The following is a 13,327-nucleotide window of genomic DNA, read 5'->3' as shown; positions in this document are numbered from 1 at the left end:
ACCTTGTTAATTGTGTTCTGCTTGCAAGATAGCTGGCATCAAATTAACCCAAGGGCCTTGAATTTCTGGCTAGTAAGGAGTGAAAATCTCTATGGTCCTGCTATGATCACCATAATATATCTGTTGAATGTAGTTTTATGTAGAAGTACTAACAGAGAAATTAAAATCAGCAAATCCTTGCTCCAGGAATTCCCATTTCTGCACCTCTTTAGAATCCTTTGGAATATGGCATATCTCAAGTCTGGGCCAACACAATCCCGGGCATTCAAAAATGTGATCAGAAACCATTTCATTTCCTGAATAAATTGGGGGGAGGGGACCTCTTTCAGTTTGGACTGCTAACTAGTGAAATGATAAACAGCAGGAATTAATGGAGATTTGAGAAATGGCTATCTTTGGATCCCGCAATGTTTTTCTAGCAGTGTTCTAATATCTCAGGGGCTGCCACAAAGAATAGCAATAGAAATATCATTTAGATTTATATACCACTTCATAAGTGCTTTTACAGCCCTCTCTAAGCAGTTTACAGAGAGTAAGCATATTGCCCCCAACAATCTGGGTCCTCATTTTACCGACCTTGGAAGGATGGAAGGCTGAGTCAACCTTGATCCTACTGAGATTCAGTCTGTCAAACTGCTGGCAATTGGAGATTGGCAGAAGTAGCTTGTAGGACTGTACTCTAACTACTGTGCCACTGAGGCTCTTGGTGGTGGATCAAGCTATTTTCCAAAGCACCTGAAGGCAGGACAAGAAGCAACAGGGGGGAAATAATCAAGGAGAAAACCAAGCTCGAAATAAGGAGAAAATTCGTAATAGTGAGAACAGCTAATCGGTGGAACGGCTTTTGCCTTCAGAAGTTGTGGCTGCTCCATCACTGGAGGTGTTTAAAGATGAGATTGGACAATAATTTGTCTGAAATGATGTAGGGTTTCCTGCTTGAGCAGGAGGGTGGACTAGAAGACCTCCAAGGTCCCTTCCAACTCTGTTATTCTGTTTCTTTCATTCTAGATCAATGATTTCATTGCAATGAAAATGAGAAGTTAACAAAAGACTGAGCTTGATATGATTAGAGCCATAACTAATTGTTAACACCATTAGATTACGATTAATGCTGCCCACGTGGAAAAGATGTGGCTCAGCTTCAAGAAAGTTGTGTTCTTTTCATTCCAGGATGTGAAATTGACAGCCAGCAATGACGACTACTACTTTGTGTTTGAGGATTATTTATATCAGGTAAGTATTTACGTGGAACAAATGACAAACCATACGTCACTGGAAGAAGGACCTTGTTCTGTTTACTTTGTAGATCAAATAAAACGTGTAATACAACAGCTGCTCTTAAGTAGAGCAACAATGCCTTGCTATGTGCACCTACACAAGAGTAAATTCCATTTATGTTTTGTGGGGTGTACACGCTCGCCTACCACTTCCAACAGCCCTGTTCCAGACGTGCCAAGGCCTAGCAGTGGTCCAGGGGTTGAGGATCTCTGCTGTAGGACATATAATTGGCCCTACTTGCTCATGTCCCTGAAGACAGGGTTTTGCCAAGAGGCCTGGGGATCCCAGATTGGGATCCAGTCCATCAAATGGCTCATTTGATTATTGTCACCAAAGGAATGGGGCAACGTTCCCTCTAAGCTGCGCAGCTGCGCAGACATTCACATAACTAGAGAGCAGTGCTCAGCAGTTTCCAGCTGCTGCACAGCATTTTCTAATATGCCCGAACATGTAATTAGAGAATGTTGTGCAACAGTTCCCAGTTGCCACACGCTGTTTTCTAACATTATCGGGATCGTTGGGGTGGGGACTATTGTTTTTATATTGTTTTTATATTGGGTTATTTTTTTTATTCTTATAAACCTCCCGGAGTCACTGAGGATGAGCTGGGCGGACCCTATCAATTTGTTGTGAAGTTGTGGTTGCCCCATCACTAGAGGTTTTTAAGATGAGATCGGACAGTCAACTTGAATGGTAGAGGATCTCCGATTCGAGCAAGGGGGTTGATCTAGAGCAGTGTCTCCCAGCCTTGGCAACTTGAAGATATCTGGACTTCAACTCCCAGCATTCCCCAGCCAGAAACACTGGTCTAGAGGACCTCCAAGCTCCCTTTTCGACAATTTGCTTTCATTTTTCTACCACCAGGAGTCTCGGAGGTTGGATTTATTATAGTTCTCATTGTCCCAGAGTTAATAGCTGTGCAATTCAGGCAGAATTGAAGGCAGAACATAGTTTTCCTGTGTTCTTTGGGTTTTTTAAAAAAATATCTAATAAAAGCTATTTCAACCATTTCTGAAAAGATTCGTTTGGTCAAACAGTTACTTAGAGCAGACACAAATCCTCAGGTTGCCTACCTAATTGCCAAATTCTGCTTCCGAGTGATAAGGATATGTCGTCAGATGTTAGTTCCTTTGGGACTCTTTATAATGACTAATTTGGGTATATCAATAACTTTTTGGATAAGCACGAAGAGGACAGAACGTTTCCATTTGTGTATAATTTCATGAAGTCTGCTCTGTGTCTACACATGTCAGGCTCAAGGCCAAAGACACACTGAAAGCAATGGACTCCAGTCTTTTATTTGCTTACACTTAGAGGGATAGAACTTTGCCAAACCAAGGTGAATCCAGGCCGTCCTCGACTTAACAACCACAATTGAGACCAGAATTGGTGTTGCTAAGTGAGAAATGTGTTAATTTATTTATTTATTTAATTCTATTTCTATGCCTCCCAACTCCTTAGGGACTCAGGGCGGCTCACAACAAAAATAAACATGGAACAATATAAAAATATTTCAATTTAAAATATCTGCACCCATCCATACATTCATGGGCTGACCTCGCTAGTAGCCCCCCTGAGGTCAGTGGTCTCAGCCCTTTCAGGAAATCCAGGGGAAGGCCAATAAGGTGGGGGCAGTGGAGATCTCAGAAGGTAGCTGATTCCAGAGAGTCGGGGCAACCACAGAGAAGGCTCTCCCCCACAGACCCACCCGCCAACACTGTTTAGTTGACGGGACCCGAAGAAAACCAACCCTCCCAGTTGCTGGGAGGCATGTGGTAGAAGGCGGTCTCAAAGATACTTTGGCCCTGAGCCATGTAGGGGTTTAAAGTCCCATTTTACAACTTTTTTTTGCCACATTTGTTAAGTGAATCCCTGCCATTGTTAAATTGCACTTAACAAAGGAAGGAAGGAAGGAAGGAAAAGAGAAAAGAAAAGAAGATAGGAGAAAAGGAAGGGAGAGGGAGGGGGGAGGAAGATAGTGACGGATGAAAGGAAGCAAGAGGGAGAATGAAGGAAAGAAAATAAAGGAAGATAGGAAAGGAGAAAAGGAAGAGGGATAGGGGGGAATATAGGGAGGAAAAGAAGCAAGAGGGAGAAGGAGGAAAAGAAAAGGAAGGAGAAAAAGAAGAGGGAGAGTGGGAAAAGATAGGGAGAGAGGAAAGGAAGCAAGAGGGAGAAGGAAGGAAGGGAAAGAAAGGAAGATAGGGATCAAGAAAAAGAAGGGAAGGGAGTTGGGAAGGAAGGACAGAAGATAGGGAGTGAGGAAATAGGAAGTTATTTCTACCTTCAGCCCCAATCTGTGTGGCAGTCAGAAGAACGCTGGTCTGAATCCATAATTTTCTCTCCTCTTTCTGATGACGTGGGTTCTTATAAACTAGTTTTTAATTTTTCCTGTTTATTATTACTTTGCTGGCTGGGTTATATTTTCAGAGTTTGGATTAGGAGCACGGAGGCTGATAAGTAATGCTGAAAGTGTGTATTTAAGATAAAGGTACTTTGTCATCTGAAAAAATGTTAACCAGCAAAGTAGTAAGTTGTTCAAGATGGTGAGCCCATATCTCAGGCAGAAAATTATTCTGTCTTCTATCAGAAGCCCAGATGGATTTTCAAGACATTTCTGCTTTTCTTTGACAAATACAATTTTCAGAAGATTCTGTTTATGCAAATATTAAACAGAACGGTACTCTTCGCACGGGCCCCACAACTAGGAAACATTGTCATGGCGTTGGAAAAATTCTGTTTAAAATAAAAAAGATAAGCTGCATCACGTCCCACATTAGAATTATCACTCGTGGAAATGGATTTGTATGTTTTTTTCTGTCGCACAATAAAAGGAGTTAGTCGTGTGTGAATAGGTTTATATGTAGAAAAATTGTCTGGGAGATAAACTCTTTGCCGGTGATCCAATTTGAATTTTCTCTACCACTGCCTTAAAAAAACTAGGAAACCAGAGATTATTTTTACAATACTCCTTAAAAGTCCAAATAGGAAGAATTACTGGACAAAAAAATATACATGGTAAGAAAAAATGTTGAAGCAGCATATAGATTGAAAACCAGAAATATTTTTGTTAGGCATAGTACCAGAGAAGTATGATAAAAGGAACATATATTTAATACTACATGTTTTGACAGCAGCAAGAATTGTATTTGCACAGTCCTAGAAAAATGAGGATACATCTATAGAAGATGATGTAACTTAAAAAAAATAGATTATGCAGAAATGGACAGATTAACGTTAAAGATAAAAGAAAGGGATGATACAGAGTACTTTTGAATGTGGGATTTGTTTTACAAATAGTTGGATGACAGAGGTAGACATTATGAGTTAGAAAAGTATTATTATATAAGCAAACTGACCCAGACAATATGCTGTTCACCAAGCAATTTTGTATGTAAATTGAAAATGTATAATAAATGGATTACTGTATTTTTGGGAGTATAAGATTCACCTTTTTCCTCCCTAAAAGAGGCTGAAAATTTGGGTGCATCTTATACTTCGAATGTAGCTTCTTTAAAGCTTCCCCCCACCCCCAGTCCTAAAGAGGTGCTAACAGTCTTTCTGGCTTGCAGCATTTATTTCCTACTCCCTCCGAAGCAATTTTTTTCCTGCCCTAAGTCAACGCAGGCTTGTTCTCATTGTTACTCCGTCTGAAAAAGGTTTTTTCAGCCCTAACAAGGTGCTAACCATCTTCCTGGCTTGCAGCATTTTTTCATTCCTACTCCCTCTGAAGAAGTTTTTTTTCCATCCTAAGTCTTTGCAGGCTTATGCCTTCCTACTTCCTTAGAAATTTTTTTTTAGCCCTAACCAGGGGATAAAATAATGTGCCAAAGTTGACCAGATGAATACCTGGTAGGTAGATTTCCCCCCCTATTTCCCCCCCAAAAAACCTAAGATGCGTCTTATACTCCGATGCGTCTTATACTCCGAAAAATATGTCTTTAAAATATCAAATAGAATAAAGCATACCTGTGGTTTTTCCAGGAATACAAAGCCAACATTCATTTGTAATCTAACCCTTTTACTTGTCCTTACATGTAAAAAAATCTTCTACCTTTGCGGGAAATGTCTTTTTCGATATTTCAGTTAAAAATGAGCTTATTCTTAACAGAGGACTTTCTGATAAGTGTGTGTTTCCTGCAGGTGTTGCTTTGTTTCTCCCGAGACACTTCAGTGTTGGAACACTTTGCATACAACAGTGCTACCCCACCCAGATCATTCATTCGAGGTACAGAAAAGTTTATTTGAAATGCTTGAGAATATTTCATAAATGTTACTTGATGGTCTTGACCGAAAAAAAGGATTGTGAAACGTTCAAACCTTGATATCTTTGGTCCATGACGACAAGTGCATTTAATTATCTATCTGTCTGTCTGTCTGTCTGTCTGTCTGTCTGTCTGTCTGTCTATCTATCTATCTATCTATCTATCTATCTATCTATCTATCTATCATCTACCTACCTACCTACCTACCTACCTACCTAACTAACTAACTAACTAATCTTATATTCCACCCAATAACTCAGGACAGCTTAAAACAATAAAACAATACAATAACAAGTTAAAGTCAAATATTAAGAGCAATAAAACCCTTAAAAGTAAGCCATGTTTCAATTATATTAATATTAATTATATATATAATTAATATATATATCACATATTTTTGCTGAATTTTTAAAATTAAGGGAGACTAGGATAGCGCTATTTCGGCCTTGTTCTGGCCTCATCAGCTAGCCATACCCTTACAAGGTCGAAATAGCGCTATCCTAGTCTTCCTTAATTTTAAAAATTCAGCAAAAACATGTGATACATACAGAACATAGTTCTATTTCGGCCTTATTTTGGCCTCATCAGCTAGCCATACCCACTGGGACTTGAACCTGCAACCTTTGCCTTGTAAGGCAGAGAATTATCCTCTAGGCCAGAGGTCCCCAACCGCCGATCCGCGGACCGGGACCGGGCCGTTGGGGTTTTCCAGCCGGTCCACGGCGCCGCTGCCCTCCCGGCAGAGGACATTATGCAGGACAGGGTGGGGCGTCGGGCAGGGCGGGGAGAATCAGGAGGCTCCTTTGGCGGCTGGGGGCTGCCTGGCTTTGTGATTTCGGCTGGGGGGGACTTAGGAAGGTCCTACTTCTCCCCCCCCCAGCCAAAAACTCAAAGCCTATCTGCTGGATACGGGCGATGAGCGGGACGAGCGGCGCCGAAGCCGGTGGCTGTGGCAGCTGCTGCAAGAGGCTTCCGCGCCGCTCTGTCCCACTCATCGCCCGTATCCAGCAGATAGGCTTTGAATTTTTGGCTGGGGGGGGGGGAGAAGTAGGACCTTCCTAACTCCCCCCCCAGCCAAAATCACAAAGCCAGGCAGCCCCCAGCCGCGAGGTGCCCCCTCCCCTTCCCTTTCACACGCAGCTTCGGGCCCCCTGAGCGTGTGCAGAGCGCCCCCAGCGCCGCCCCAGCCGAGAGACCCCTGCCCTCCTTTTTCCCGACCGGACGGAGCCCGCCGGGGGGGGGGTCCCACGCGGGGCGCCCCCTCCCCTCCCATGGAGCCCTGCCCTGTTTGGTGCCCGCTGGCCGGGCAACAGCCTCCCTCCCTCCCTGCCTCGTGTTTGCAGAGCTTCGCCGGGCAAAGTTCGGACGCCTTCTGGGCGCACGCACACATCCACACCTCCACCCCCCCGGGAGGAATTCGCCCCCTGCCCAGAATTGGCCAGCCCAGCAACGCTGCCCTGCTCCCTTCAGAGGTGCAGAGAGGGCGGGGAGAGGAATTTAACCCCGAAAGTGGCCGGGGTTGCGCAGAAATTTCCCCAACCTTCGCTGGTTTCGGGCCAGGGAAGAGGGGGCCGTGTTTACCTGGCTGATTCGGGGATGAGAGACCACCAGGAGCTCCGCAAGGCTGCGTGACTTGGATTGGGAAGTCCGAAAAAGACCCCCGGGATGGGTGAGTGGAGGGAGAGGGAGAAAGAGAGAGGGAGAGAGGGGGGAGAAAGAGAGAGAAAGAGATAGCAAGAGAGGGAGAGAGAGAAAGAGATAGGGAGAGAGGGGGGAGAGAGATAGCAAGAGAGGGAGAGAGAGAGAGAGAGGGAGAGAGGGGGGGAGAGAGAGAGAAAGAGAGGGAGAGGGAGAAAGAGAGAGGGAGAGAGGGGGGAGAGAGAGAGAAAGAGAGGGAGAGGGAGAAAGAGAGAGGGAGAGAGGGGGAGAAAGAGAGAGAAAGAGATAGCAAGAGAGGGAGAGAGAGAAAGAGAGAGAGGGGGGGAGAGAGAGAGAAAGAGAGGGAGAAAGAGAGAGGGAGAGAGGGGGGAGAAAGAGAGAGAAAGAGATAGCAAGAGAGGGAGAGAGAGAAAGAGAGAGGGAGAGAGGGGGGAGAGAAAGAGATAGCAAGAGAGGGAGAGAGAGAAAGAGAGAGGGAGAGGGGGGAGAGATAGCAAGAGAGGGAGAGAGGGAAAGAGGGGGGAGATAGGGGGGAGAGAAAGAGAGAGGGAGAGAGAGAGAGGAGATAAAGGAAGAGGAGAGATAGAAAGGAAGAGAGAGAAAGAAAGAGGGATAGAAAGAGAGTGAGAGATGCTCAGTGAGCCTTTCTTTGAAGTTGCCTTTCTTTCTTTCTCTCTTTCTTTTGCTCTCTTGCTCTCTTGCTCTTTCATTCTTTTTTCTCTCTCTTGCTTTCTTTCTTTCTCTTGCTTTCTCTCCTTCCTTCCCTCCTTCCATTTCTTTCATTCCCCCTCTCTATTTTTATTTCTCTTTCATTCTCTTTCTTTCTTGCTTTCTTTCTTTCTTGCTCTTTTTCTTTCTCTCTTTTACCTTCCCTTCCTCTATTTCTTCTTTTCTTTCTCCTTCCTACCTTCTTCCCTCCCTCCCTTCCTTCAGTCTTTCCTCTCTTACTCTCCCCTTTCATAAGTTTCCTTGCTTCCTTCCTCTGTTCCTGTCCCTTCCCCCTTTCTTTCTTTCTTTCTTTCTTTCTTTTTCTTTCTTTCTTTCTTTCCTTCCTTTCCTCCCTCCATTTCTTGCTTTTCTTTTCCTTCCTCCCTTCCTTCCTCCCTCATTCCCTTCTTTCACTCCTTCCTCTCTTACTCTCCCCTTTCACCCCTCCCCAAAGAAGGTAAATTTCATACATAATTGGTATGTCGCAAAATAAAGTAGTTTTAAAATGGCGGGGAGGGGGCCCCCAGACACTTAGGCTGTATGGGGCCCCAAAATTCCTGATGGCGGCCCTGGCTCCACCCCTCCATAACCCCATCCCCATATGACCAAAGCCCCCCCCCCACCGGGCCATGGAAAACTGGTCTAGCTTAAAGCCGGTCCCTGGTGCAAAAAAGGTTGGGGACCTCTGCTCTAGGCCAGTGATTTTCAACCTTTTTTGAGCTGCCGCACATTTTTTTGCATATACAAAATCATGGGGCACATTGAGCGGGGGGGGGGGGGAGAGTGGGGGGGCTAAAAAAAAGTTTGAACAAAAAAATTATCTCTCTCTTCCTCCCTTTCACTCTATTTCTCTCCCTTTCTCTCTCTTCCTTCCTCTCTCTCTCCATCCCTTTCTTTCTCTCTTCCTTCCTTCCTCTTTTTTGCTCTTTCTATCTCTCCCTCCTTCCCTGCCTTTCTTTCTCTCTCTCTCTTTCTCTCTCTCTCTCTCTTGCTTTTTTTCTCTTGCTGAGCTTCGCGGCACACCTGACCATGTCTCGCGGCACACTAGTGTGCCCCGGCACACTGGTTGAAAAACACTGCTCTAGGCTACAGTATCCAATCCCTTCAGCTCTGCACTAGGGAAGGGTTACATATTTTTGTGTCGAATCACCCTGGTGTATTGAAGGAACATCACAGCTCCTTTTTTGCCTCTCGGCCCAACCCAGGGCCATTTCCAAGGTAGTTAATTTTATTGATAGCCGACAATTCTATCTGTATGTGTCACATGTTTTTTTGCTGAATTTGAAAATTAAAGGAGACTAGGATAGATCTATTTCGACCTTATTTTGGCCTCATCAGCTAGCCATATCCACTGGGACTTGATTTATATATATATATATATAATGTTAATATATTAATATTAATTAATGTTAATTAATTAATTATATTAATTCAATTAATTACAATAAAATTCCTAGACCAGGGGTAGGCAAAATTGACTCTTCTATGGCATGTGGACTTCAACTCCTAGAATTCCTGAGCCTGAGAATTGAAGTCCACATGTCATAGAAGTGTCAACTTTGCCTACCTCTGCTCTAGACTAATCAATATAATCATTCCCTCGCACATACCAATCGAAACATGATTTGGCCGGAACTAAGGTGGTGACACTCATAGCCCCCAGGCCTGATGGGAGAGCCAGGTCTTCAAAGCTTTTTGGAAGGCCAGTGGGGTGGGAGCAGTATGGACATTGGGGGGTAGTTGGTTCCAAAGAGCCGGGGCTGCCACAGAGAAGGCCCTTCCCGCGGGCCCGCCAACCAGCACTGTTTAGGCGACGGGACCCAGAGACCGCCAACCCTGTGGGATATAACTGATCTCTGGGAGGTGTGCAGCAGGAGACGGTCCCATAGATATTCTGGTCCTATGCCATGTAGGCACCAATCTCCACCCCTAAGTAAATAGTCTGGTCCTATGCCATGTAGGGACCAATCTCTGTTTTCAGCTGGGACAGCCTCCTGCAATCCTCTGCCAGCAAAAACAAAGCTCAGGAGGGTTGTGGCTCACCCTCACGAGCTCCGTTTTTTTTCTGGCAGAGGCACCGTGGGCTGATCTTTCACTGTTTTCACGTGGGCCAGATCTCAGAACCCTGTAAGCCAGATCTTGCCCACGGGCCTTGAATTGGACCCTCCTGTTCTGTGTAATTCAGCTGCTGAAACAACAATCAAAATAAAAGATTAATGGGGTACTGAGAGTAAGCTCAATTTACCTGTATTTCCTTCCTTCCTTCCTTCCTTCCTTCCTTCCTTCCTTCCTTCCCTCCCTCCCTCCCTCGTTCCTTCCTTCCTTCCTTCCTTCTTTCTTTTTTGAATTAAACACTAATGAAAATCAGTGTCTTACAGAATTATTTCTGTTGGGGGAGAAAAATGTCTGCAAATGTTACAAGTACAAATGCCCCCCCAAATTTCTGTTGCTTAAGTGAGCTTTGCCCCATGAGATGGCCTTTCTTTGCTACCCTTGTTAGGTGACTCACTGCAGTTGTTAAGTGGGTAACATCGTCATTAAATGACCCCACATTGACTTTGCTTTGCTTGCCACAACCCTGCAACCATCAAAAATATGAGCCAGTTGCCAAGCATCCAAATTTTGATCACAAGGCCATGTTAGGTGGGTAGGGGCTTGCAGTTTTAAGTCTGAAAAATGGTCCTGAGTTGTCTTTTTCAGTGCTGTTGTAACTTTGAACGGTCACTAAGTGAAGTGTTGTAAGTCGAAGAATACCTGTATATCCCGGCTCAATGTCTGCAATAGCTTATTTGTGCATTTCTTGTTTTCCTGCTTTCAGGTGCTTTTCCATGAAACAAGCCTTTTTACTTATCTGTAACATTTAGTACTGTTTCTCTAATCTTAAAATGTAAAAGAATGTATAAATGCATGCTTCTTTCAAAACAGTGTTGGCTGGCAGGGTCACGGGGAAGGGCCTTCACTGTGGCGGCTCCGATCCTTTGGCATCAACTGCTTCCAGAGATCCGTACTATCCCCACCCTCCTGTTTTTTAAAGGTTTATTTATGCACTTTGTGCTATTGTTGTCTTTATTGTTGTTATATTTTATACTGCTTTTTAGTTGTTGTGATTGTTGTGAGCTGCCCAGAATCCTCCTGGAGTTGGGTGGTATATAAATATCACTGAATGAATGAATGAATTAATTAATTAATTAATTAATTAATTAATTACTTAATTAATTAGTAAGAAAATAAGACCAAAAAATGCTTTTGATAAACTTTACAATACATGCCTCTATGTAGGAAAATAAGTTTAATAAGTAAGTAAGTAAATAAGTAAGTAAGTAAGTAAGTAAGTAAGTAAGTAAGTAAGTAAGTAAGTAAGTAAGTAAGTAAATCCCAATATTCTTCTGAAAAAAATCATTGTTTGAAATAATTTTTTCAGCTATTATAAGGGAAGTGGTGGCTCAATGTCTATGACTCTGAGCTTGTCGATCAGAAAAGTCAGGTGTTCAAATCCCCAGCGCCATATAATGGAGTAAGCTCCCGTTACTTGCCCCAGCTTTTGCCAACCTAGCAGTTCGAAAGCATGTAAAAAATGCAAGAAGAAAAAAATAGGGGCCACCTTTCGTGGGAAGGTAACAGTATTCCTTTGGAGTTTATTCATGCCGGCCACATGACCTAAACAATGTCTCTGTGGCGGCTCTGACCCTCTGGAATCAACTCCCCCCAGAGTTTAGGACTGCCCCCACCCTCCTTGCCTTTCGTAAACTCCTTAAAACCCACCTCTGTCATCAGGCTTGGAGGAACTGAGACATCCCCCCTTTGCCTATGTAATTTTGTGCATGATATGACTGTGTGTATGTATTTTATCTATTGTGTTTTTTGTTTTGTTTTTTTAGACTTTTTAATTTAAAACTGTTATTTTAGATTTTAATTATTAGATTTGTTACCATGTATTGTTTTTATCACTGTTGTGAGCCGCCCTGAGTCTACGGAGAGGCGCGGCATACAAATCTAATAAATAATAATAATAATAATAAAATAATAATAATGACCACGGAGACGTCTTCAGACAGTGCTGGCTCTTCGGGTTTGAAACGGAGATGAGCATTGCCCCCTAGAGCTGGGAACGACTAGCACATATCTGCAAGGGGAACCTTTATCTTAATGGTTGCTATTAAAATATAACACATGTTGCATACTAGCTGGAAGATAGTTAATCCATTACTGGTCCTCATTCTAGATCAGGGGTTCTCAATCTGTGGGTTGCAACCCCTTTGGGGGGAGGGTCGAATGACCCTTTCACAGGGGTTGCCTAAGACCATCAGAAAACACATATTTCGGATGGTCTTAGGAACCATAACACTGCTTTTCTATCTGTCTCCCTGTGGGTGCACCCACATAGACTACTGTAAAAAAAAAAAATCAGTACCATAGGAACTTCTGAAATGCGCACTGTGTATGCGGCGCCATCTTATTTTTGGTTGGTTTTTTTGGAATTTTTAAAAAAACGACGCTGCATATGCGTACACGCGCTCCAATGAGGTGTGGTCACATGGGAGGAAGCGAACCAGCAGCGAGGTAAGTTAGAACCCACCCATGAGTTTCCTAATAATTTTATTATTTTATGACTGGGGGTCACCACAACATGAGGACTTGTATTAAAGGGTCGTGGCATTAGAACGGTTGAGAACCACTGTTTTAGATCATTACTTTAAGGCTACTTTTACAAATATTTCTCCACTTACAATGGTTCATAGGGACTGTCCGACATTACAACAACATTTTAAAATGCGATATCATTTTTCACCCTTATGACTTTTGTAGCATTCCCGTGGTCACGTGATTGACCCTTGGATGCTTAACAAGTGACTCAATTTATGACGCTTGCAATGTCCCGTGGGTGTGTGTGTTATGTGATCATCTTTTGCTACCTTTTGACGAGTAAAGGCTACAGGGAAATCGGATTCACTTAACCGTGTAGCTAGTTCAACAACTGCAGCAAATGGGGCAACAAAGGTCCTAAAAATGAGGCAAATCTCACTTAACAAATTCCTCACTTAAGAAATATAAATTTTGGGGATGGTCATAAGTTAAGGACTACCTGTGATCTGTAGCTTGTTAAGTTTGTTATTATTTTCTTGTCCTCTAAATTTCTCTCCAGTTTGTCCCTCTTGCCATTGTGGCAGTGTCTATATTTTGCATATGGAAAACCGTGCATTCTCTTGCCGCTTATCTGATTCTCAATGTGTTCTTTCTGTAGGGAAGCTTGGAATGGAACAATATGCTGCGTTTTATCCGCCAAACGGTAAAGAAGTTAGACCATTGCCCCCTCTAGTGGGAACGGGGGACGACACCCATTTTTAAGACTGGATTCTTTCGAATGGTGTTTTGTTCTTTGGGTAAAAAGAAATAGCAACTGTTCAAAAAATTAGCAG

At 43.4% G+C, this 13,327-nt stretch overlaps 1 protein-coding gene across 3 annotated transcripts in view; it reads left to right on the top strand.

Annotated features, from left to right (window-relative positions):
• TBC1D19 (TBC1 domain family member 19) overlaps positions 1-13,327 on the top strand; it is a 92,461-nt gene that overhangs the window by 34,902 nt on the left and 44,232 nt on the right. For all 3 annotated transcript variants that reach the window (XM_070757127.1, XM_070757129.1, XM_070757128.1), the window contains 3 exons: positions 1,171-1,233; positions 5,422-5,506; positions 13,153-13,197. In XM_070757127.1, the coding sequence (XP_070613228.1) occupies positions 1,171-1,233; positions 5,422-5,506; positions 13,153-13,197 (193 nt within the window). The remainder of the gene's footprint in view (positions 1-1,170; positions 1,234-5,421; positions 5,507-13,152; positions 13,198-13,327) is intronic.

The sequence above is a fragment of the Erythrolamprus reginae genome, chromosome 7, assembly GCF_031021105.1.
Source record: "Erythrolamprus reginae isolate rEryReg1 chromosome 7, rEryReg1.hap1, whole genome shotgun sequence".
Lineage (NCBI taxonomy): Eukaryota > Metazoa > Chordata > Lepidosauria > Squamata > Dipsadidae > Erythrolamprus > Erythrolamprus reginae.
This window is presented reverse-complemented; position numbering and strand designations above follow the sequence as displayed.